Source organism: Periophthalmus magnuspinnatus, chromosome 6 (assembly GCF_009829125.3).
Source record: "Periophthalmus magnuspinnatus isolate fPerMag1 chromosome 6, fPerMag1.2.pri, whole genome shotgun sequence".
Lineage (NCBI taxonomy): Eukaryota > Metazoa > Chordata > Actinopteri > Gobiiformes > Gobiidae > Periophthalmus > Periophthalmus magnuspinnatus.
The window spans coordinates 9840954-9863029 of NC_047131.1; the positions used below are offsets into that span (position 1 = coordinate 9840954).

The following is a 22076-nucleotide window of genomic DNA, read 5'->3' on the forward strand; positions in this document are numbered from 1 at the left end:
ACCACAAGGCCTTCAGAATTCTTTTACAATATACAACAATATATTCTTTTTTCAAATTAAATCTCACAAATAAAATTTTGCAGTTTGAATTATAAAAATAATCTCCAGAAAAGCAACAAAGTTATAGTGCTGCTGTTATGAAATATACAAAAGAATATTAATGCAGTTAAACTATAGACTAAGTGAATGTGATGTCACCCACAGCGTTCTGCTTCAGTCAAATGAAGCTCATCGAGACTAGCCATTATAGTGGCGAATTTGGAACCGACTTCCGTATTTGAAATTCCGACCTACACGAGATATATAGCAACCAAAGCAACCTTCCTACCCGCACTGCTGGTTTAGCAGAGAGCAGGCGCTTATTAACGCTGTTACTCAAACCTGTTGCTAACACTAGAGGGAGTGACCTTGGGGAAAGAAGCTCCCTGATTTGTTTGTTATTAATGTTCATATCTTGATTTACAGAAACAATACCAGGATCATGTAGAGCAGGTTAATATGAACATTTTAAGACCAAAATGACGAGTTTCGCAGCAAGCAGTTACAGAGAGAGGGGCAATGGCTTTTCAACAGAAAGTAAATTGGAACTGGAGTCGATGCCTGAAGTGCGCCCATGCTCACTTCCTATTTGCAACACAGCTAACGTGTTAGCTATGTCAATTGATATATATAGTCTATAGGTTAAGCTGATAAAGCAGAAAATTAATTGGTATATTGATGTTTTGGCACACCCTCAACACATATATTTCTTTTAGGACTTTGGTCAGTCGTTTGCTCCATCCACTCCTCCCCCTCCTCCACCCCTCCCTCCTCCTGACGAGCTGGAGCCTCCCCCTAAACCGCCTTTCGCCGATGAGGAAGAGGAGGAGGAGATGCTGCTCAGAGAGACCTGCCTCATGTCTATGGCCAACAAGAGGGTGGCTGTGGTGGGGGTGAGAAACTACAGATTTATACATGATAGGAAGAAAGTATGAAGTATTCAGTGCCTGTGACGTTTCAACATACAGTAATTATTTATTAAAATCAGTTAAAGGTGCTATACCAGCATGATTTTGATGTTAAAAACAGAACTAGTTCATTTTAAACAGTTTGCAGTGGTTCAAAGTTATTCCTCACTTACCTTATCCATTCAGAGCATCCTAGTTAAACACCACAATGAGTTTATAAGCATCTTTCACAACTTTCAGAGACCAGAGCGGAGTTTTGCCGTCACGATAAAGCTAACAACTAGCATGCGTAGGAGCATTTCCTGATTATCAGACAATAAAACGCTTTATAGTAGAAGCAGACGGTACATAGTGGACTTACTTTGACCTCAAGACACATTTTGCTCAAACACATGGGTGTATCGGGTACATAAGTGTATTTTGTTTTATGTAGGAGAAGCCATCCAGTGGCCCCTCCTCTCCTCAGCCCTCAGCTCAGGCTCAGCTCAGGGGAAATCTGAGCACAGTCAACCTCAACACTGCCCCCACATCCCGAAACAACAAGTTCAACAGGGCCCACCACCTTCCCAGAGCGCCCCTCGTGGTGAGTAGGACTGTAGTAAAGACTGGACAAAAGAGGGCATGACCATAGACTGTATAAAGAAGTGGCCTAAGTAAGTGTGACATCAACCATAGCGTTCGGCTCCAGTCAAATGAAGATTTTTCAATAGAAATTGAATTGGAGCTGATGGAGCCGCCTGTGATCACTTTCTATTTTGAACGCAGCGGCTAATGGGCTATGTCCATTTATATATACACAGTCTAAACCCTGCTCATTGTCTCCCTCTCGTCTCTCAGTTGCCCAGACACAAGGCTGTAGTGGTTTCTCTGAATGACTCTGACGACAGTGACAGTGACGTAGATGGCTCTTCGGGTCAGTCTGTGTTTGGAGGACTGGAGTTCATGATCAGAGAGGCTCGACGTACTGTGGAGGTAAGACACTCTCACGTCCTGTGCATTTTATGAACACTCATGATACAAAACTGCGTTTTTGACATATTAAACACTTTGTATTGTCATCCCCTCATCAAAAACACACCTGGAGTTTTGTTTCATTAATCCAGTCATTTAAAATCGGCTCCAAGACAGCTCTAAGACCTGTTTAAAACGGCTTACCGGCCACAGCTACATCACATGACCACTCTGAGGAAGAGCGATAAAAAGCATATATCTTCTTTAATTGTGTCTTTATAAACCCTTCATTAACAGTGTTTTGTTTTAACATTCCACCTGTTTCCAGGCAGCGAAGCCCAAAGGAGCGTCTGAGAAGGAGAATAACCCCATGAGGACCCCAGAGGCTCTGCCTGAAGCAAAGAAAGCAGAGTACAGACTGTTAAAGGAGGAGATTGCCAGGTAAGAAACATTATGATTATGATTTGATTTTGAAGTATGGCTGAACAATTTGGGAAAAATATTGAATTGTGATTTTTCTGACAAGCATTAAGGTTGTGATTTATGTTTTAATAGTAAGATTCTGTTTAAAAGTCACATTTTAAACTTTAAACTGAAATTTGAACTGACAACTCATAAAACTGTTAACCTTGTAGTTTCGATCTATACGAACACGTTCTGAAATGTCCATGTGTGTCAGACGCCCTCCCTGTGTCTCCATGGGGTGTTATTCTGCATAAAACCTGCTACCCCTGTAGTTTAGATTTGCACAAATATATTCTGAAATGTGATTCTTGTTAGGGTTGTACTGATACTAGTCAGTTCCGATACAGATTTCGATACTTTAAGTGTCTGCCGATTTCGGTATCAACTGACATCAGTGCAGAGAATGAAAATAGCATTTAGTTCTTTTAAAATATAATAAGATGACACTGATCCAAATGTTATCTATCTCTCAAGTAACCACAGAAGAACATTATGAGACTTTCTAGACTGATTATGGCCAGTAAATAGTAGGGTTGCACCAATACCACTTTTTCCAAAACGAGTATGAGTACTTCATTTTGAGTTCTCGCCGATACAGAGTACCAATACCGAGTACCGATACCAATAGCCACTTTTTCATCTTAGAATACTTATTTGAGAGGCTATTTTACAGTTCAGTATTTACCACTCCATCTTTGCAGACTATGCTCGGCTCTAACTGCTAACGGGCTAGCGGGGTAACTGCTAATGAGCCATGGTTAGCATAACAGTGAGTGTTGTGTTGCTTTTACCACGGCCACACTTTTCACAATATGGGCATGCTATACCTGTTAAAAGCTCTGAAACCCGCTGTTTGTCATTACAATATGTTTTGACGCAATGCGCAAGCAAATAATTGCCAGCTCCATGTGGCAACATTAGCTGCTACTATAAGTAAAGAGAAACACCGCCCTGGTATTCTTTATGAACTATAAAAATATTTAGAGTCCTAAATATTTTATAGTTCATGTGACAATAACGTGATTAAAGTTGAGTTTAATGTGCTTCTTTATGCCCACCTGCGCTCAGAGCTGCACTGCCTCGACGTAGTAAATACACTGGAACCGGCTCTTGGTATTGGCTAACAATTGACCGGTATCAGTATCGGTGCATCCCTTGAAAATAGTCTTATTACATCAATTTATATGTCCAACCAGGATATCTGCTGAATTGATATTTGGAAGTTGATTTCTGATCCTGGTAAGTTTTCAGTATTGGCGCCGATATCCGATCCAATTCGGTGCATCCCTAATTCTTGTATTAGTTTCTCAGTTCAGATTTCAGACTTTTTGTCAATTCTTTGGGACATCTTTAAAATCTGAACTTTGAACAGAATCCTGTTTACAAAAATATAAATCACAAATCTAATGCTTGTCAGAAAATTTTCAATTATATATTTTTCCCAAATTGTGCAGCCCTATGCAGGAGCTCTCTTTAATTCCAGTGCATATGTTGTGTTTTCAGTCGAGAGAAGCAGAAGATGTTGGCCTCGTGGAGCTCTGCGTCTTCGGTTCATTCAGACTCTGTGATGGAGTCTTTGACCAAACCTTCGACAGAGCAGCAGCTGACAGAGGCCGAGCAAAGACTCTGCAAACACAGGTCAGATCCGGATTGTTGTGGACAGAGAAAATTAAACTGGATGATAAACATGTCCAGGAGGATTCACATCTGACACAGATTGAAATCTGAATTTTAAACTAAACCAAAAATCCCATGCATTTCAGAACGTGTTTGTAGAGGTCTAAATTACAGGGTTAGCAGTTTTTGCACAGAATAAGACCCCGTGGAGAGACAGGGAGGGCATCTGACACATAAGGAGGTTTAGTTCAGCACTGGTATTTTGAACATATGAATGCAGAGGTTGTTGTGACAGATAAAAAAGGGAGGACAGGAGGAATATTGGTTTCTATGGGAAAGTGTGAACAGGTGTAAGAAGACTGAAAGAAGAATCTGATTATGTGTTTATTGTCTGGATAGAAATGAATCTTTGTCTCACCACCAGATGGCATCACAACATTCTATAGGCCAGTTACACTCACCTGAAGGATTATTAGGAACACCATACTACTACGGTGTTTGACCCCCTTTCGCCTTCAGAACTGCCTTAATTCTACGTGGCATTGATTCAACAAGGTGCTGAAAGCATTCTTTAGAAATGTTGGCCCATATTGATAGGAGCATCTTGCAGTTGATGGAGATTTGTGGGATGCACATCCAGGGCACGAAGCTCCCGTTCCACCACATCCCAAAGATGCTCTATCGGGTTGAGATCTGGTGACTGGGGGGGCCATTGTAGTACAGTGAACTCATTGTCATGTTCAAGAAACCAATTTGAAATGATTCGAGCTTTTGACATGGTGCATTATCCTGCTGGAAGTAGCCATCAGAGGATGGGTACATGGTGGTCATGAAGGGATGGACATGGTCAGAAACAATGTTCAGGTAGCCCGTGGCATTTAAACGATGCCCAATTGGCACTAAGGGACCTAAAGTGTGCCAAGAAAACATCCCCCACACCATCACACCACCACCACCAGCCTGCACAGTGGTAACAAGGCATGATGGATCCATGTTCTCATTCTGTTTACGCCAAATTCTGACTCTACCATTTGAATGTCTCAACAGATATCGAGACTCATTAGAACAGGCAACATTTTTCCAGTCTTCAACTGTCCAATTTTGGTGAGCTCGTGCAAATTGGCACCCGGTGGGGTCTTCTGCTGTTGTAGCTCATCCGCCTCAAGGTTGTGCGTGTTGTGGCTTCACAAATGCTTTGCTGCATTCCTTGGTTGTAACGAGTGGTTATTTCAGTCAACGTTGCTCTTCTATCAGCTTGAATCACTCGGCCCATTCTCCTCTGACCTCTAGCATCAACAAGGCATTTTCGCCCACAGGACTGCCGCATACTGGATGTTTTTCCCTTTTCACACTATTCTTTGTAAACCCTAGAAATGGTTGTGCGTGAAAATCCCAGTAACTGAGCAGATTGTGAAATACTCAGACCTACCCGTCTGGCACCAACAACCATGCCACGTTCAAAATTGCAAAATTGCTTAAATCACCTTTCTTTCCCATTCTGACATTCAGTTTGGAGTTCAGGAGATTGTCTTGACCAGGACCACACCCCTAAATGCGTTGAAGCAACTGCCATGTGATTGGTTGATTAGATAATTGCATTAAGGAGAAATTGAACAGGTGTTCCTAATAATCCTTTAGGTGAGGGTATATTTAAAGCAGTCCTATTCTGCAAAATTTACTTTTCAGAGCTTTTAACCATGTTAGTTGTTTTCTTCTCATTGACCCTCTGAAGTTGTGTTTGAAGATTTGTGCATTTCTGAGCAATCTTTAATTGCTTATTTTCAAGATGACATATTGCCAATCAATCCCAACTTTCACTGTGTCTAATACACACCCATGGTGACATATGCACTTCCTTCTCCAGTTTTATTTTCTTAATCAGTGATACTCGTAGGATTTGGCAGTATTGTTACTCTTGGTAAAACTTTTGGTACTAATGGAAAAAAAAAATTGCTGCTCGCTAGTGTGATCTGCAGCTATCCATGGGGGAAGTGACGGCATGTGTCGCTTTGTTGCGATGACGCTTACGGTGATGTCAGATGTTATACTCCTGAGTGACTTATAGTCCTGAAAATACGCTAGTAATTTTATCGGACCCTATCCTTTTTAAATATTATTGGCCTATAGAATGTTGTGATGGCATTTGAAACTCGGCAATATAAGACTATTGTTTATTACTCCTCTCCTCACTGTCTCTTTCTGTTCACAGGGAGCTGCTGAAGAAGGACGAGGCAGTACTTAAGCATCTGCTGCAACAGGAGCTGAAGAAGAGAGAAAGCTTGCGGGCTGCTGAGGCTAAAGTCTCTAAACTCAGAGAACAGCTCCAAGCCTCCGAGAAGATTGCTAATGCTAACAGGACGCTGCTCAGGAAATTGCAGGAACAGGTGTGTATGTAAGGCGCTAAAGCTAACAGAACACTGTTCAGGAAACTACAAGGACAGGTGTATGTAAGGCTCTAATGCTAAAAGGACGCAGCTCAGGTAACTACAGGAACAGGTATGTATGTAAAGCACTAATGTGAGCAGGATGCTGCTTAAGAAACTTCTTATTGGCTGAAATTGCTTATTATGCTATTGGACACATGCAAAAAAGTACCAACCAATCTCATACAAATCATAGAAATGATGGCATCAAAGATAAGCTTTATTTTTGTGTCAGGTGCACCGGGTGGAGCACAGAGTCTCCCTGAAAAAGACTGTGGAGCTGAAGCTGGAGCAGGAGCTATCTCATGCTCAGAACGCAGCCGCCAGAGGATTTAAGAGGAAACATGAATCCAACCAGGCTATGGTCAGAACACACTGTTTATACTGTATCTATATAAAGCACTTTCATAAACACAGCTCTAAGTAGGCTATGGTCAGAACATATTATATGTTGTCTGTATAATGCATTTTACAGGCTTGATGGGGCTCCTTAGCTTTGGTATTTCATGTGGTGTCACTTACAATAATGGTTGTGTTGAAAAATGCCTCTGAGCCTCAGCTATGTAGATTTAAAATTTATAAGAAACCAGCAGATGGCGCTAGACTTATTTGTACTGGCGCAGTGAAAGTACTGGTAATTTTTGATTACCAGTAGATGGCAGGTGTGAAACATGTTCCCCCTCCCCTCACCTGGCCGGGCCCCTCCCGCCTCCCATCACTGTTGGGCCAAAGCTGGCACAATATCAGACAGCAGTAACATATTCTCACATATCTCCACTGAACTGAATCTGATTATAGATTGTAGCGTTTCTGTACAACTTTTTAGTCAAAAAAACAGAACCATGTTTGTTTTGTATGTGTTTATTGCACAGAAAAATGTACTGCATCCACAGTATGACATAAAACATATTTATCTCGAGGGAGAATGTTACAGAGTATGGTTTTAACTTTCTATTTCCATGGAATTGCGCCATAGCCGTTTATAGTGTAGAGTATTGCTAAATCTGTTATAATGACTTCTAAATGACGTCTTTTAAATTTTTTTTTCAGCCCAGCAAGATTCAGCGTCTGGACGGAAAGGAGCGTCACTTTGCCGAACTCATCGCCCAAAAACAGCGCCTCCAACAGCTCGAGTCAGAGTACGCACTCAAAATACAAAAACTCAAGGAGGCCCAGGCATTACGCAACAAGACCTCCTCCATCGAAGCTCCATCCGAGTCCCCCATCCACGCATGCCACTCCACCGGGAACCACAGAACCAACCACAACAGGAAGCAGCAGTGCCCCATAGCACCTTTCCTGTGTCACAACCTTCACTGCACGATTTAACACAAGACAAATTGACATTAGACACAGAGGACGAGGCAGAAGAATCAGAACATGCACCAGCATCTGTGACTGGAGGCCAAAGACGACATTCATTCCGCCAGTCCACCTCGTTTACAAAGCCCCATCTAGAGCAGCTAACATCAACGCCAGCTAAAGACTTTACTGCTGCTAATACTACTAGTGCCAGCACGGTTAAGCTCGCTAAAAGTGCCTCTGATTCTGGTGAAAAGGCAGAGGTTTTCGCAGGGTTAGACGTGGATTCACTGAAGAAGAGGTACCAGCAGCAGCCTCAGCTCGGAGAACTGCTGCAAACGGAGCTCGAGAAAACGGGACAGGACCTACAAACCTCACCTGTGACAAAAGTAAAGATAATATTGTGGTTTATTTGTTTTAAGTGTGAGTGGAAGTGAGTTAAAGACAAAATTAATAATGATAATAATGGCCCATGGTCACACTGTATCTCATGTATGTTTTGTTTGCTGACATTCACTGTACCTTATCTGTATTTAATTACAGTAAAATTGTCTTTCTTTCTGGTTCAGGTGGCTGCATTTGAGCTGGATGTCAATTCTGGCCAATCAGGAGTATCCGATCTGAGACCTGTTCCCTATGGACCCTATCACAGCCCCTTGCTGGTCTTCAAGTCATACAGGTGAGTTTATTATAGTGAGGAAATGAGGATATCACTCCTAGTGACCTTCCTCCATTCCGTTAAGTTGCCTCTCCGTGGTACTGCAGGCGGCTTGCGTCGGGAAAAGAAATGCAATTTTTTATTTATTTTTTTTAACGCATGAACAAGAATGGTTAAAATTTGACCTCTCTAACAGTTGTGAAAGTATTGCCAATAATACCGTTGATATTAATATAAATATAGTAATTGTGTTAAATAACTTGCCCTGCAGGTTCAGCCCTTACTACAGAACAAAGGAGAAGCTGTCTCTGAGCTCAGTGACCTACAGTAACACAATCGACCCCAAAAAACACTTCTGCCGCTTCGATTTAACAGGAACCTGCAACGACGATGGCTGCAGATGGTGAGCAGTCATTTTATTAAACTAAATCGCTGGTTTGTTTTGGTTGAGGTCATTTTGAATGAAGTTTAAATGTGTTTCTCCTGTGTGTCAGGCAACACATGAGGAATGTGACCCTCAGTGGAAGTCAGCTGTTCCAGGACGTCCTCTCCTATGACTTGTCTCTAATCGGTTGCACTGACAAGAGCTCTGACAAAGACATCAGTGCTGCTACAGGTGAGGGCCGGGACCGAGACTAGACAGGACCAGTTTCCTCCGGGCCTCCTGTGTATGCAACTAATAAGCATATATGGAAAGGGGGCGGGTGCTTAGCAACACTGTCAATCAACCTGTTGCATTAGGGGGAGTGACTTTGGGGAAAAGCACCGTATTGGTCATTTATTAATGTTCATATTTTGATTTAGAGACAAAATAGTGAAATAAAAAGGATCATGTAGAGGGGGTTAAACCAACATTTTAAGGTCAGAATGACAAGCTTGACAGCAGCAGTTACAGAGAGAGGCGATGGTTTTTCAATAGAAAGTGCATTGGAGTCAGAGCTCAAAGCTATTCAGAGTAGTGGCGGCTAGCGGGTTGGCTATGTCCATCTGTATATGCAGTCTATGACAGGGGGTGTCAAACTCATTTGGTCTGGGGCCACATACGACTTAATTTGATCTCAAGGGAGCCGGACCAAAAAACTAGAAACAGTTTGTGCAGCGAAACATGTAAAATGTTTTTTATTGAAGAGAACTGTTCCTTTATAAAATATTAAGAACAACCTGAAACTGTCTCATTTTTGTACAGTGCAACTCAATACAGTAATAAAAAAAATAAATTAAAAAAACATTTAGATTTTATTAGAGCATGTGCAGATTAATACAGAAATGATTTTAATTCAACATTCTACACATAAAAACAAAAAAAGATCCAGACCTAAAATCATCAGCATTTTACCTTTTTATTTTACAGGATTTAGTCATGCTTTGTTTTTGATCCAGAAACTTGGCAACTTTTTGCCTGCACAAGTGCATCAATATCAGGCATCATATCCTAAGTAGCTGCCAATTTCAAAATGTTATTTAAGTCCGTGTGTGTTAGCTTTGAGCACAGCTTTGTTTTATTAAGGTTCATTATTACGGTTTCGAAGATGATGCTATTTTGCTAGCACTCAGAAAAAAAAGAATTAAAAATTCAATTTTTGCTGAGTGTATTTTTATTCCAAATCAGCTGAGGGCCGGATCTGGCCCCCGGGCCGCATGATTGACACCCCTGGTCTATGAGACACACTGAAGGATTGGTCAAGTGTAGAGAACAAATTTTCCTACTTGGAACCAAGGCTGGACCAGGACTGAGTTGGGACTGAGAATGGAAAATCTTTAAATTAAAACTTTTTTTTTTTTTTCCAGAGAAGTATATAAAGAAGCTTTTTGGTCCCAATAATCGAATGGGCATCGATCAGAAGGCTGTCCTCCTCGTGAGCAAAGTCAACGAGAGCAAACGACACAGTAAGTTTAAAAACTAAACTATTTAAACTAAAGGACCAAAGGAGTGAAGAGCTTTCAGATGATCAGAACTGAAGAAGCGGCTGGGATGAGCAGCGAAACGTCTTCACTTCTACAACTTTTTGTCCAGTTGGCAGATTTAGTTTTATCTCTTGCTATGGATCAGACCTAGACGACTGAGGGATTACACAGGCATTCTTGGGAGTAGTGTAGAGCCTTCATCTTTTCACATAATTCTGACATGTTTTTGTTTGTGTTTTTCAGCTCCTCCGTTCACCACTTTCAAAGACCTGAGGCGATGGAGACCGAAGCCCCTCCTCCCATCTGCAGTTTACTCAGAGGAGAGCAGTGACAGTGAGGAGCCAGAAGAGGGCGCCACTCAGGGCACACACGGTACTACCACTTGTTTAATGTAAAAAAAAAAAAAAAAAGAAAAGGTATTTGAGCCTGGGGTCTTAACATAGAAGTGAGCGGTTCAGTCTAAAAACTCTGAATGTTGTTAGGGCTTTCTGAGATGAGACTAATAGAGATCTGTGCTTAGAGATATGAGAATGGGGGAACTTGGGGGATGTTATTATTTTATTCCTAGATACACATCTAGAATTCAACATTAAGTTTTGGAAATGAGGCCCCAGGGTTGGATATTCCCACACTCCTATTGCAGTGCCCTAATCAGTCTTCTGTGTTCTCCCCTCTCTCCAGCAGATGGTAACACTGACCTGAGCCTGTCAGACGTGTGTGTGACCTCAGAAGATCGACGTTACTTCTTCAGTGAAACAGACGACATTTCGAACCTGGAGGCGAGCGTTTTAGAAAGTCCCTGTGACACTCAGCTGTGGATCAAACTGGCCTTCAAATACCTCTACCAAACTGACACGTAAGACACAAAGATAGCATAGAATTAATCAACGTCCTACAGGACCAGTGTAACTGTAATTGAACACAGATAAATATATTGTATGTTATGGTGGATTTATTCTGTTGTAATTCTACATAATTGGCCAAGACACAGAGGAACAATTTAGTTTCAATACATTTTATAAGTCATTACTATATTATCCTGAATCGTGGGTAAACATGTTTCACAATCAACTGTTGGTGTCACCCACTTTTTCACTTTAATGTTGAACCAGGATAGATCTAGGATAGTCTCAGGTAGTTGTCTCCACATGGTTCTCATTCACCAATGTCTCTGATTGGTGAAAGTGTCTGTCTCTGGCCTTTACTTTCTTATGGTCAACTAGTTCTGTTTTTCCTTTTTTTTTTAAAAACGGTTTGCAGTGGTCCAAAGTTATTCTTCACTTACCTTAAGCATTCAGAGCATCCTAATTATTCACAACAATGAGTTTATAAGCACTTTTCACAACTCTCAGACCAGAGCGGAGTTTGCACGTCAAATGCAAACTAGCATGCTAACAGCACAACAAAGTTCTTTCCTACTTTGTGGCCGATTTAAAAAAAAAAAGAGATAACTAGTAGACTGTATAGATGCAGACAGCACACAGTGGACCCTAAGGGCTTTTACAATAACTTTACCATATGAAGGAAATCTGGTCTTTAATATCTAGAAATCTATTTATTGCAAATTTGACTAATAGTGTATCGTCTGTTTCTGTCTTCAGTCCCCCTGCTGAGTGCCTAGAGGGCGCTCTAAACACGCTGTCTCGCGCTCTAGAGAATAACTGTGATAACCCCGAGGTATGGAGCCAGTACCTCTCTTTGTTCTCCAAAAGGGGGAGCCGTGTCGAGGTGCAGGAGATGTGTGAGATGGCCGTGGAGCATGCCCCCGACCACTGCGTCTGGTGGACTGTGAGTACTGCTTATGTGGGGCTTTTAGTTTATGCTGAAGACAATATTCAGGCAATGTAATGTTTAAGTTGTGTAGTTTTTGACTACATTTAAATTAGTTTAAAGGAACTGTTTGTATAAATTTGATTTATAGATAAACATGACCTGTGTCCCCAGAACTGAGGTAAACATGTTCAAATCAAATACTTTTCTCTGATAAAAATTGTTATGCTGATTTATTCTTAACTCCATTTGACATTTGACATGAGGCCAAGTTGTTATGTTTTGGTTCAAGACAATTATCCAATCAGAAAGCAGAATGAGCCTCACATGACTCTCATTTGAGTTGCCAGTTCCAGTGCTGAAATCCAGTTGATTTAAACCTAAAAGAACTCCCTCTGATCTGAATGGTCACTAACTAAATCCCAGCACCTGCAGACAATCATGAATCAGCTCTAGTGCAGCCTCTGCAGCTCAGTGAGTGAATTCAAGAGGTTCTGAGGTTTCACATGAGGCCTGTCCATAAACTGAGAATTAGACACGCTTGTATGTGTCTCTCTCTGCAGGTTAAGGCTCTGGACACACAGGGTCAGATGTGACTGTTATACACTTTTAATCTCTAAGAGGCAAAAACTTGTATATAAGAGTACATACTTTGTCACTATTGACCACAGATACAAGACGCTCTGCTGAAATGCTACCATCTAATATAATTCATTCACCAGTGCCCAAGTGCACCCTTGGAAGCCTCTGACATTATATCTTCTTAAAGTCTACCTCATTCTTCATTCAGTCAAAGAGACTTTTAAGGGATCAGAGGGTACAGGATTTAGCTAAATGAATCACATGTATTTGTATGGATCACATGTATTTGTATGTTTTTATCTTTAAATGTTTCTCTCTCTCCTCAGTATCTGTCTCTGGAGCAGTCGTTCGAGGGGAAAGACTCTGTGTCCGAGCGCCTGCTGCAGTTCTTGGTCTCAGAGGCGCCCTCTTGTGAACTCTCAGAGAAACTGTCCTTTCAGATCCTGGAGGCGCTGCTCTACAGAGTCCAGCTCAGCTCCTTCAGTGGGAGAACGGAGAACGCACTCAGTATACTACAGGTCTGAATGAGACAGGACCTAAACCAGGGCCTGGACCATGACTAATCTGGGACTGAATCAGAAACTGAACCAGTGCTGAAAAGTAGGGCTAAACTGGGACTAATTTAATCATACCTGTGACCCTTCTCTCCTTCAGGTCTCACTGAAGTCTGATTTCGTGGTTGAATTTTTGACCCCTGGAGACCGCGCTCTGCTCTGGCTCTGTTTCATCCACCTGTCAGAGTTTCAGAGACTACCCTCGTCTCTCTATGACGCATCCGATTCTGGCCCCTCTCGCCTGGTCTGCCGAGAGAGCTTCCTCCTGGCCTGGAGAACAGCTCAGGACATCTGCACCCCCCTGGACAGGCTCATCTCTATGTTTCAAGGTACATCTCATTACGATTTTATTTGACAAGTTTTCAATTAGTTTTGTGATATAGGTTTAAAATGAAAGTTAATTTCAAACATATAAAGTTCAAAATGGAGTAGATAGATAGAATATAATGCAGCATTTGCATTGTGTATTTCAGATGGCATCTCTCAGTGCTCTGACGACGCCCTGTCCCCAAGTGAGAGGACTGTGGCCTGTTTACCTCTGCACACCAACCTCCTGCACCTGCATAAAGTCCTGCAAAGGTGAGATGCACTTTCACCTTTAAAGTTGCTGTACCTGATTTTTACCATCTTTAAAAATGTGAAAAACAAAACTAGTTTGTTTTAAAAGGTTTGCAGTTGTCCAAAGTTATTCCATACTTACCTTATGTATTCTGAGCATCCTAATTATTCACCATGATGCATTTATAAGCACTTTTCACAACTCTCAGACACCAGAGTGGAGTTTGTTGTCACAGTAAAGCTAACGACAACTAGCATGCTAACACACACTTCCTGATTATACAGACAATAAAATGCTTAATGATTAGATGTGAACTTATTTTGACCTCAAGAGCTGCTTATACAATATGTCTGTACTGGGGGTTACTCAAATACGTGGGGAAAATCGGATACTGGCCCTTTAACCGTTGCCCAATTTTAACATTTTAATCTTGATCATAACTTTAGATATTTCTTTAAAAAATCTAAATTGCATGTAGTTATATAGACCACAGCCCAGTATTAGAATTTTTGGCACACATTTTTAAGAATATTATGATTTGAGCTGTTGTTTTTCCTGTTTAGATTTGATGAGGGGATCCTTCTGTGTGAGGCGCTCCTCCAGTGCTGTCCTGAATCCTGTGTTCTGCGTGACATGTTAGCAGAGCTGCACATCGCAAAAGGAGACACTAGCTCTGCTGTTAGCATGTGGCTACACGCGCTCGTCGAGTGCCCAGACAATGCGGAGGTCTTCTACCACTCCTGCAAGTTCCTCATGGCTCAGGTAACACAGAACTGACACATACAGAATTCACTCACTGAGCTGCAGCGGCTGCACTAGCACTGATTCATGATTGACTGGAGCAGTCAGATCAGAGAGTCCTTTTTAGGTTTAAAACAACTGGATTTCAGCATTGAAAGTGGCAACCCAAATGAGTCATGTGAGGCTCATTCTGCTTTCTAAATGGATAATCATCTTGAACCAAAATGTAAAATTATAACACATGTAAATGGGACATCATGTCTAATGTTTTTGTAGCTAAAAATAAATCAGCTTTACAATTGTTGTCAGTAAAAGTTATATTTTAACATGTTTACTGTATCTGACTACACAGATGGGTCATGTTTAGGGAATTTAAAAGCAAAATCTTTACACACAGTTCCTTTTAAAGGTGCACTATGCAGCTTTCCTGTTTCAGTTCACTTTTAATTGCTTAGAAATGGTGGCGTCATGTGCTTTTCTCCATGGAGATGTATATAAGTTTAGTATCATACTGTGGAACATTGCAGGCAAAGCATTAACATCTCCATGGAGACGAGCATGGTGGACTTGTACCTGTATTCATGTCTGTAAACCTGTGTTGTTCATACTTGAATCTTCTATGTGTTTGTGTGTTCAGGAGAAGTCTAGCGCTCTGGCTCCTCTGTTTCGCGGCTTCATTCTGTCTCTGTGTGAAGATGAGGACAGTCAGAAGAAACCAGTCGATGTTCTACGGTAGTTTTATCACTACTTTTATTTTGTGGTTTTGAGACAGAAGTGTGTCCCACTATCAGCTGGAGAGACAGTATTCTGTATTAAGTGTGTGGTACTATAGAAAATGAATTCTTAAAAAAGAACAGACCCTGTTGTTGATCTGTTTTTGTCTTTTTGTTTAGGCACATCCTGGGCTTTCCCTGTGACGAGTTATTAAAGGGTTCCATCATTAAGAAGGATCTCCAGGAGCAGCTGGGGACTCAAATGCCCTACCTGCACCTACTCCACTGGTCAGTACAAGATGTTTTTGCCATTCTGCAGTTAAGCTTTAGTTTACCATAAAGCGTGGAGTGAATGAATAGTTTTTTCCTGTCTGGTCTGTCATCAGTCGGTGGCAGTGGCACAGCTCTCTGCTCCTCTGTACACTTGTTCCTCTTGTATTGTGGATCTTCCTGTTTTTTTTTATGGCTCTCCTCTTCTTCTCCTGTTAGTCGGTGGCAGTGGCTGCACAGTTCTCTGGAGGACACAGTGGAGGCATTTGAGCGCGCCCTAGGGGCTCCTCTGCAGTGCGACGAGCTTCACCGACTCTGGATGGAGTCAGTCTCACCACTGTTTTATTTAAGCATCAGCCATTTATACAGACATTAGTGAGGCTCCTCTGTCCTGACATGTGCTCTTTCCCCCTCCCTCTCTCCTGTCTTTCTCTCCTTGTCTCTATGTCTCTCTCCCCTTATCTCTACCTCTCTCTGCCTTTGTCTCTACCTCTTTCTCTTAAATGATTTTCCTGTTTCTTTCCACTATTCTTTTTCTCTATTCATGTCTCTCTCCATAATTCTCTTACCCTCTACCTCTCTCTCCACCCCCTTTCCCTCTCCTCCCATCTCTTTCTCTCCCCTTTTCCTCTCTACCCCTCCCTTCTCTATTTCCTCGTCCTCCTCTTTCTCTCCCCTCTCTCTTTCTGTTTCCTGTTTCTTGTTTCTCCTCTTATCCCACTCCCTCTTCCCTTCTCCTCCTTGTCCCTCTCTTTTCCTTCTCTCCTTTCTTTCTCCTCTCTGCTCTCCCCTCCTCTCTTTCTCCATACAGTTACCTGTTGTTCGTCAGCTCTCAGCAGCAGCAGACCCGTGGTTCCCCTAAACTCTTCTCAGACCTGGTCCTAAGATGTTTGAGCACCGTCCCCTCACGGCTAGAGGTCCCCTTTAACCCAGCCGAGTTCTGGAGCTGCTACAAGTTCCACAACCAGGTACTTTGGGTCTAACTTGGATGTAAACCGGCTCTAAATCAGCTCTAACTCGGGTCTGAATATTTCTCTGTAAGCAGTAGTCTTATTGAACGTTTAATGGCTTATGTAATCTGTTTTTTGTTTACCTTTGTCCAGGTGGTGTCTCTGTACCTGAGCTGCCTGCCTCCTTCCCAGCATGCACTGGTTCTGGAGCGGCTGCGATACTCGATGCCCAACAACACAGAGCTGGGCCTCAGGTAACACATCTAAAATCTTTAAACTAGTTCAAGAATTCAAACTCCACACAGAAAAGCACGGGAGTCAAACTGGGAACCCTCTGTGTGTGAGGCATGGGTGATGTGTGTGTGTGTTGTTCATGTTAAAGTTCTGTGTGTTGTTCATGTTAAAGTTCTGTGTGTTGTTCAGGTTAAAGTTCTGTGTGTTGTTCAGGTTAAAGTTCTGTGTGTTGTTCAGGTTGCTGCATCAGGAGTGGCAGGAGGGGAACCTTCAGCACCTGAAGTTTCAGTCCAGGATGTTGAGCAGCCACGCCCCCAAGTGTCTCGCCAATTGGAAAATGTAATTATGACCAGGACCAGAACCGGGACCCAGCTAAACCAGGCACTGAACCAGGACAAAATTACGAATGTATTGTACAAAAAAATGACTCGTCTTCTGTCCAAATGTGTTTTTCCAGAGCCATCGCTGCAGAGAAGGAGCTGAATGAGAACTCTGAGGTGAGATTTGAACTGTTTTGTTCCCTTCAGCATCAAAATGAGTCTCTCATTATTTAATCCATCTTTAATCAGCTCTGTCTGCCCCTGTCTCCCTGTGTCATGCCTCGTCTGTGTGAAGTATATTTCAACCTCTTTCCCTCTCTGTCGTTGCTGCTCCTGTCTTCTTTCTGCTCCTGTCACACGTGTAGTAGTACATTTTTACCTCACATCTGTCTTTTCACTGCTGCTCTCTGCCCCTCCCTGCCCCTGTCATACCTGTAATAGGTTTACCTTGCTCCTGTCTGCCAGTCTGTACCTGTCACACATGTAGTACATTTTTACCTAGCTCCTGTCTGCCCCCATCACACGTGTAGTATATTTTCACCTCGTTCCTGTCTGCTCCTGTCACACATTTAGTACACTCTACCTGGCTCCTGTCTGCTTTTCTCTGCCCCTGTCTTCTCCTGTCACACGTGTAGTACATTTTTACCTCGCTCCTGTCTGCACCTGTCACATATCTAGTACATTTTTACCTCGCTCCTGTCTCTCTCACAGGTTCGGCGTTTGTACCATCAGGCCCTGTGTCATCTGCCGCTGTGCGCTGCTCTCTGGAAAGATGTAATTCTCCTTCACTGCTCATATTCACATCTACACTTATTTACAGCCGCAGAACATGCAAACTATATCATCCAAACTAAAACTGTATTTAAACTTCTGCTCAAAGACTAGCACTCTCCCTGGAGGAGTTTGCACGTTTTCCCTGTGTCGGCTTATCCTCTGGGGCCAGGACTCTCATAAATATCCATCCATTTTCTTCCGCTTATCCGGGGCCGGGTCGCGGGGGCAGCGGTGGGATCCCAAGGCGTTCCCAGGCCAGCCGAGAGACATAGTCCCTCCAGCGTGTCCTGGGTCTTCCCCGGGGCCTCCTCCTGGTGGGACATGCCCAGAACACCTCCCTAGGGAGGCGTCCAGGAGGCATCCTGAGCAGATGCCCGAGCCACCTCAACTGGCTCCTCTCAACGTGTAGGAGCAGCGGCTCTACTCCGAGGTCCTCCCGTGTGACTGAGCTCCTCACCCTATCCCTAAGGGTGCGCCCGGCCACTCTGCGGAGGAGGCCCATTTCAGCCGCTTGTATCCGCGATCTTGTCCTTTCCCTCATTACCCAGAGCTCATGACCATAGGTGAGGGTAGGACTTACTTCCGGTGTCCACCACCGGGTTCAGGGATTGCCGTCGCGACAAGCACCACAGACCTTACGACCAAAGCTATGAGCGGCCGCATTGACAATAGAGGTGGAGAACATGGCCCACTCGGAGTCCATGTCTCCAACCTCCCCCGGGATCAAGGAGAAGCTCTCCCGGAGGTGGGAGTTGAAGACCCCCCTGACAGAGGGCTCTGCCAGGCGTTCCCAACAGACCCTTACGATGCGCTTGGGCCTGCCAGGTCTGTCCGGCTTCCTCCTCCGCCAGCGGATCCAACTCACCACCAGGTGGTGATCAGTTGACAGCTCAGCCCCTCTCTTCACCAGAGTGTGACACGCGGTCGGAGGTCAGATGACACGACAACAAAGTCGATCATCGACCTCCGACCTAGAGTGTCCTGGTGCCACGTGCACCGATGGACACCCTTGTGCTCGAACATGGTGTTTGTTATGGACAAGCTGTGACTAGCACAGAAGTCCAATAACAAAACACCGCTCGGGTTCAGATCAGGGAGGTCGTTCTTCCCAATCACGCCCCTCCAAGTGTCACTGTCATTACCCACATGGGCATTGAAGTCCCCCAGGAGAACAACGGAGTCCCCAGTTGGTGCACTGTCTAGTACCCCTCCCAGGGACTCCAAGAAGGCCGGGTACTCCGCACTGCTGTTTGGCCCATAGGCCGACACAACAGTGAGAGCCCTGTCCCCGACCCAAAGGCGCAGGGACGCGACCCTCTCGTTCACCGGAGTGAACCCCAACACGCAGCGGCTGAGCTGTGGGGCAATGAGCAAGCCCACACCAGCTCACCGCCGCTCCCCGTGGGCAACGCCAGAGAAATGGAGAGTTCAGCCCCTCTCAAGAAGTTGGGTTCCAGAGCCCAAGCTGTGCGTGGAGGTGAGGCCGACTATATCTAGTCGGTTACGCTCAACCTCCTGCACAAGCTCCGGCTCCTTCCCCCCCAGCGAGGTGACATTCCATGTCCCCAGAGCTAGTCTCCATGTCCAGGGATCCGGTCGTTGAGGCCTCTGCCTTCGACTGCCACCCAGATCTTCATGCACCGGCCCCTTACAGATCCTCTTGTGGGTGGTGGGTCCACATGAGGACGGCCCCACGTCACTCCTTCGGGCCCGAAGGAGTCTCATAAATATACGTGAATAAAAACAAAAATCATCAAAGTATTTACTGAATCACAAGAATCACATTTTTCTGACGAGGTGTTTCTGATATTTTTATTTGTCAAATAATAATCTCTGTGACATTGATGGAGTTTTGGTCCAGTGTACCACATGGTTGCTAGGTAACAGTTATGTTAATCCCTAGTGTGATGTCAGGAAAACATTGATACAGTTTTTAGCTAAATCTTTAATCTAATGTTCTTAAGTGTGTTGTTTTGTTTTGTCACTGAAGTCACAGGTGAACCTCCACCCCTCCTCTCTCCCCTCCCCTCTTACTCCTTTTTCCTTCATCTCTCCATCTTCCTCCCCTTACTTCTCTCCTCTGTGTAACTTACCCTTTCTCATCTTCTCTGCCTTTTTTCTTACCTTCCCTCTCTCATCCCTCTTTCTCCCTCCTCTCTTACCCTCTCCCTACCCTGTACAATCCCTCTGTCCCCATATCCTTGGTTCTATTTCTCCTCTCTTGCTCGTTGTTTCTCCTCCTCCCCTCTCTCCCCCTCTTTCTTTATCATCCACTTTTCCCCTTTCTGCCTCCTTCTCAACCCTCTTAACCTCTCCCTCCCTACTCTTTACCATCCCTATCTCCCCTTATCTTTCTCCCCCTCCTTCCTCCCCTTTATGCTCCCTCTCTCCCTCTTTTAACCCCTAACGTCTCCTCCTATTTTTACCCTGCCCCTCTACATCCTCCCTCTCTGCCTCCTACCCTCCCTCCACCCCCTCCCCTCATCCCTCTCTCCCTTTTTACCCCCTCTTTACCTCCCACCCTCACCCCCTCTCCCTACTTTCCTCTTTCTCACCCATCCTCCCTGTCTTCCTCACCACTCTTTTCCCACCTAACCCTTACTGCCCTCCTCCTCTCTCCTACCTTGCCTCCGTCCTTCTTCCTTTCCTCCCTCTTTTTAACCCTCTTTTTTTTTTTACCTCTCCCCCGTCCCTCCCTCACCCCCACACCCTCTTCCCCTTTCCTCTCACCCCCCTCCTCTCTTTCTTGCTGCCTCCTTCTTCTTTCTTTCCTTCTCCCCCTCCCCGGTAACTCCCCTGTCTCTTTTCTTCCCCTTCTTTACTGTCACCCACTCACTCTCTCTTTCCATTTTCTCTGACCCCCATTTTACCCCCTCCTTCTCTTTTTCCCTCTTTCTCTCCCTCTCCTCTCTTGCTCTCTCTCTCCCCCTCCTCCCCTTTCCTCTCATCCCCGTTTTACCCCCTCTCCCTTCCTCACTCCCTTCACCCCTCCCTTCTTCTCTCTATCTCTTGCAGCGCCTGTTGTTTGAGGCCGCAGAGGGGGGCAGGACGGACCGCTTGCGCTCCCTGGTGGACAGATGTCAGGAGCTCGGCGTCAGTTTGACCGAACAACTTGATTTAGTGATTCACCAAAAACGAAAAGGGAAACAATGATGTCAACCCCCCAAAAAACTACCCCTAAATCTGCCCCCTCCCCTCTCTTCTTGTCCCCAAAAAGACACAGACACAAACATATCAAACCCAACCAATCTTGACGAGGTAAGCGCCCGAATCAGAAAGGGGAAATCGCTCCAAGAACCCAAGATGGCCGCTTGGAAATTCAAATATTCCGTAAGTATGGTGTCTGAGTGCTCCTGCTGCCTTGTTTTGTTTTATCGTTTATCCCTGTTTATTTTACACCCCTTCCTTGCAGTTTATATTTAAATCATTTTTGTTTTAACTCCTAAAACAGAGAACTTGCTCATGTTTATTTTGATTAAGGATACATTTTCCAGAAAGCGACAAACGAATGCCAAGTGATTCTGTTTTTCCAAAAATATGAAAAAATATTCGTAAATTTGGTCGTTTTGGGCAGAACTGTGACTGACAAGTTGAGAAGAAATAATTAACAAAATGTGCAAAATTTGTCGGATTTTTATTTGTCAAAATTTCAGAGTTCATATTTCAGAGTATTATATCATCAGGAGGAGAGTGGAGTCTGATGGTTCATTTTGTATGTTTTCAATTTAAATGTTAATAAATTATTTTGTAAAGAAACAAAATGGCGTCTTGTGGTTTTTGACTTTTTTCTATTCTTTCAGTTACAAAAAATACTGAAATTCAAACTGCTAATTTAGTCACACAAAACTTAATCTCTTGTGGGACAGATGAGCCCGTGTCGCTGGTAAATTACTGTATTTTTTCAGTATTTCTATTTTCAATTCTTGTTTGGGAAACTTGAATACATTTAGTGGTTTAACTTAAAGCCATAATGTGTAACTTTTCTTCCAAAAAACAAACTAAAAGAAAAGCACCTGTTTATTGCACTGAAAAACATCTTGCTGTGAGTGGGTTTGCATCTCTACAAACATGACTCTTAACTTAGCCTTCCGCTTGTTTCCATGGAAATGTTCCTTTGGCTATAATATTCCACAGTATGGTATAAAAAATGTCTTATCATTGCTTTGCCTGGTCATGGAATGTTCCACAGTAAGGCATTGCATCTCCACAGAGACAGAAAAGCTACACAATGGCCTTTGCACCATGAAGTTCTCTCTTTATCGCTTTAATAAAAATATTTCAGATGTGCTGCTCAGGTCAAACTGTTTATCGGCTCATAGCGACTTTCAAGTTTGTATAGTT

The 22076-nt window shown here is 43.6% G+C and overlaps 1 protein-coding gene across 1 annotated transcript in view; it reads left to right on the forward strand.

The window, feature by feature from the left end:
* The window catches only part of LOC117372517 (zinc finger C3H1 domain-containing protein-like), a 35407-nt gene extending 13911 nt beyond the window's left edge, over positions 1-21496 (forward strand). The window contains 29 exon segments of the mRNA XM_055222639.1: positions 756-932; positions 1381-1530; positions 1785-1919; positions 2227-2339; positions 3867-4001; positions 6190-6364; positions 6639-6767; positions 7454-7621; positions 7624-8094; positions 8275-8384; positions 8635-8766; positions 8858-8979; positions 10152-10250; positions 10512-10640; positions 10950-11124; positions 11870-12056; positions 12947-13138; positions 13275-13503; positions 13648-13753; positions 14297-14495; positions 15112-15206; positions 15368-15475; positions 15677-15781; positions 16269-16425; positions 16561-16661; positions 16879-16980; positions 17099-17138; positions 17673-17735; positions 20751-21496. Of these exon segments, the coding sequence (XP_055078614.1) occupies positions 756-932; positions 1381-1530; positions 1785-1919; positions 2227-2339; positions 3867-4001; positions 6190-6364; positions 6639-6767; positions 7454-7621; positions 7624-8094; positions 8275-8384; positions 8635-8766; positions 8858-8979; positions 10152-10250; positions 10512-10640; positions 10950-11124; positions 11870-12056; positions 12947-13138; positions 13275-13503; positions 13648-13753; positions 14297-14495; positions 15112-15206; positions 15368-15475; positions 15677-15781; positions 16269-16425; positions 16561-16661; positions 16879-16980; positions 17099-17138; positions 17673-17735; positions 20751-20888 (4242 nt within the window). The 3' untranslated portion in view covers positions 20889-21496.
* Positions 21497-22076: the final 580 nt, after the last annotated feature.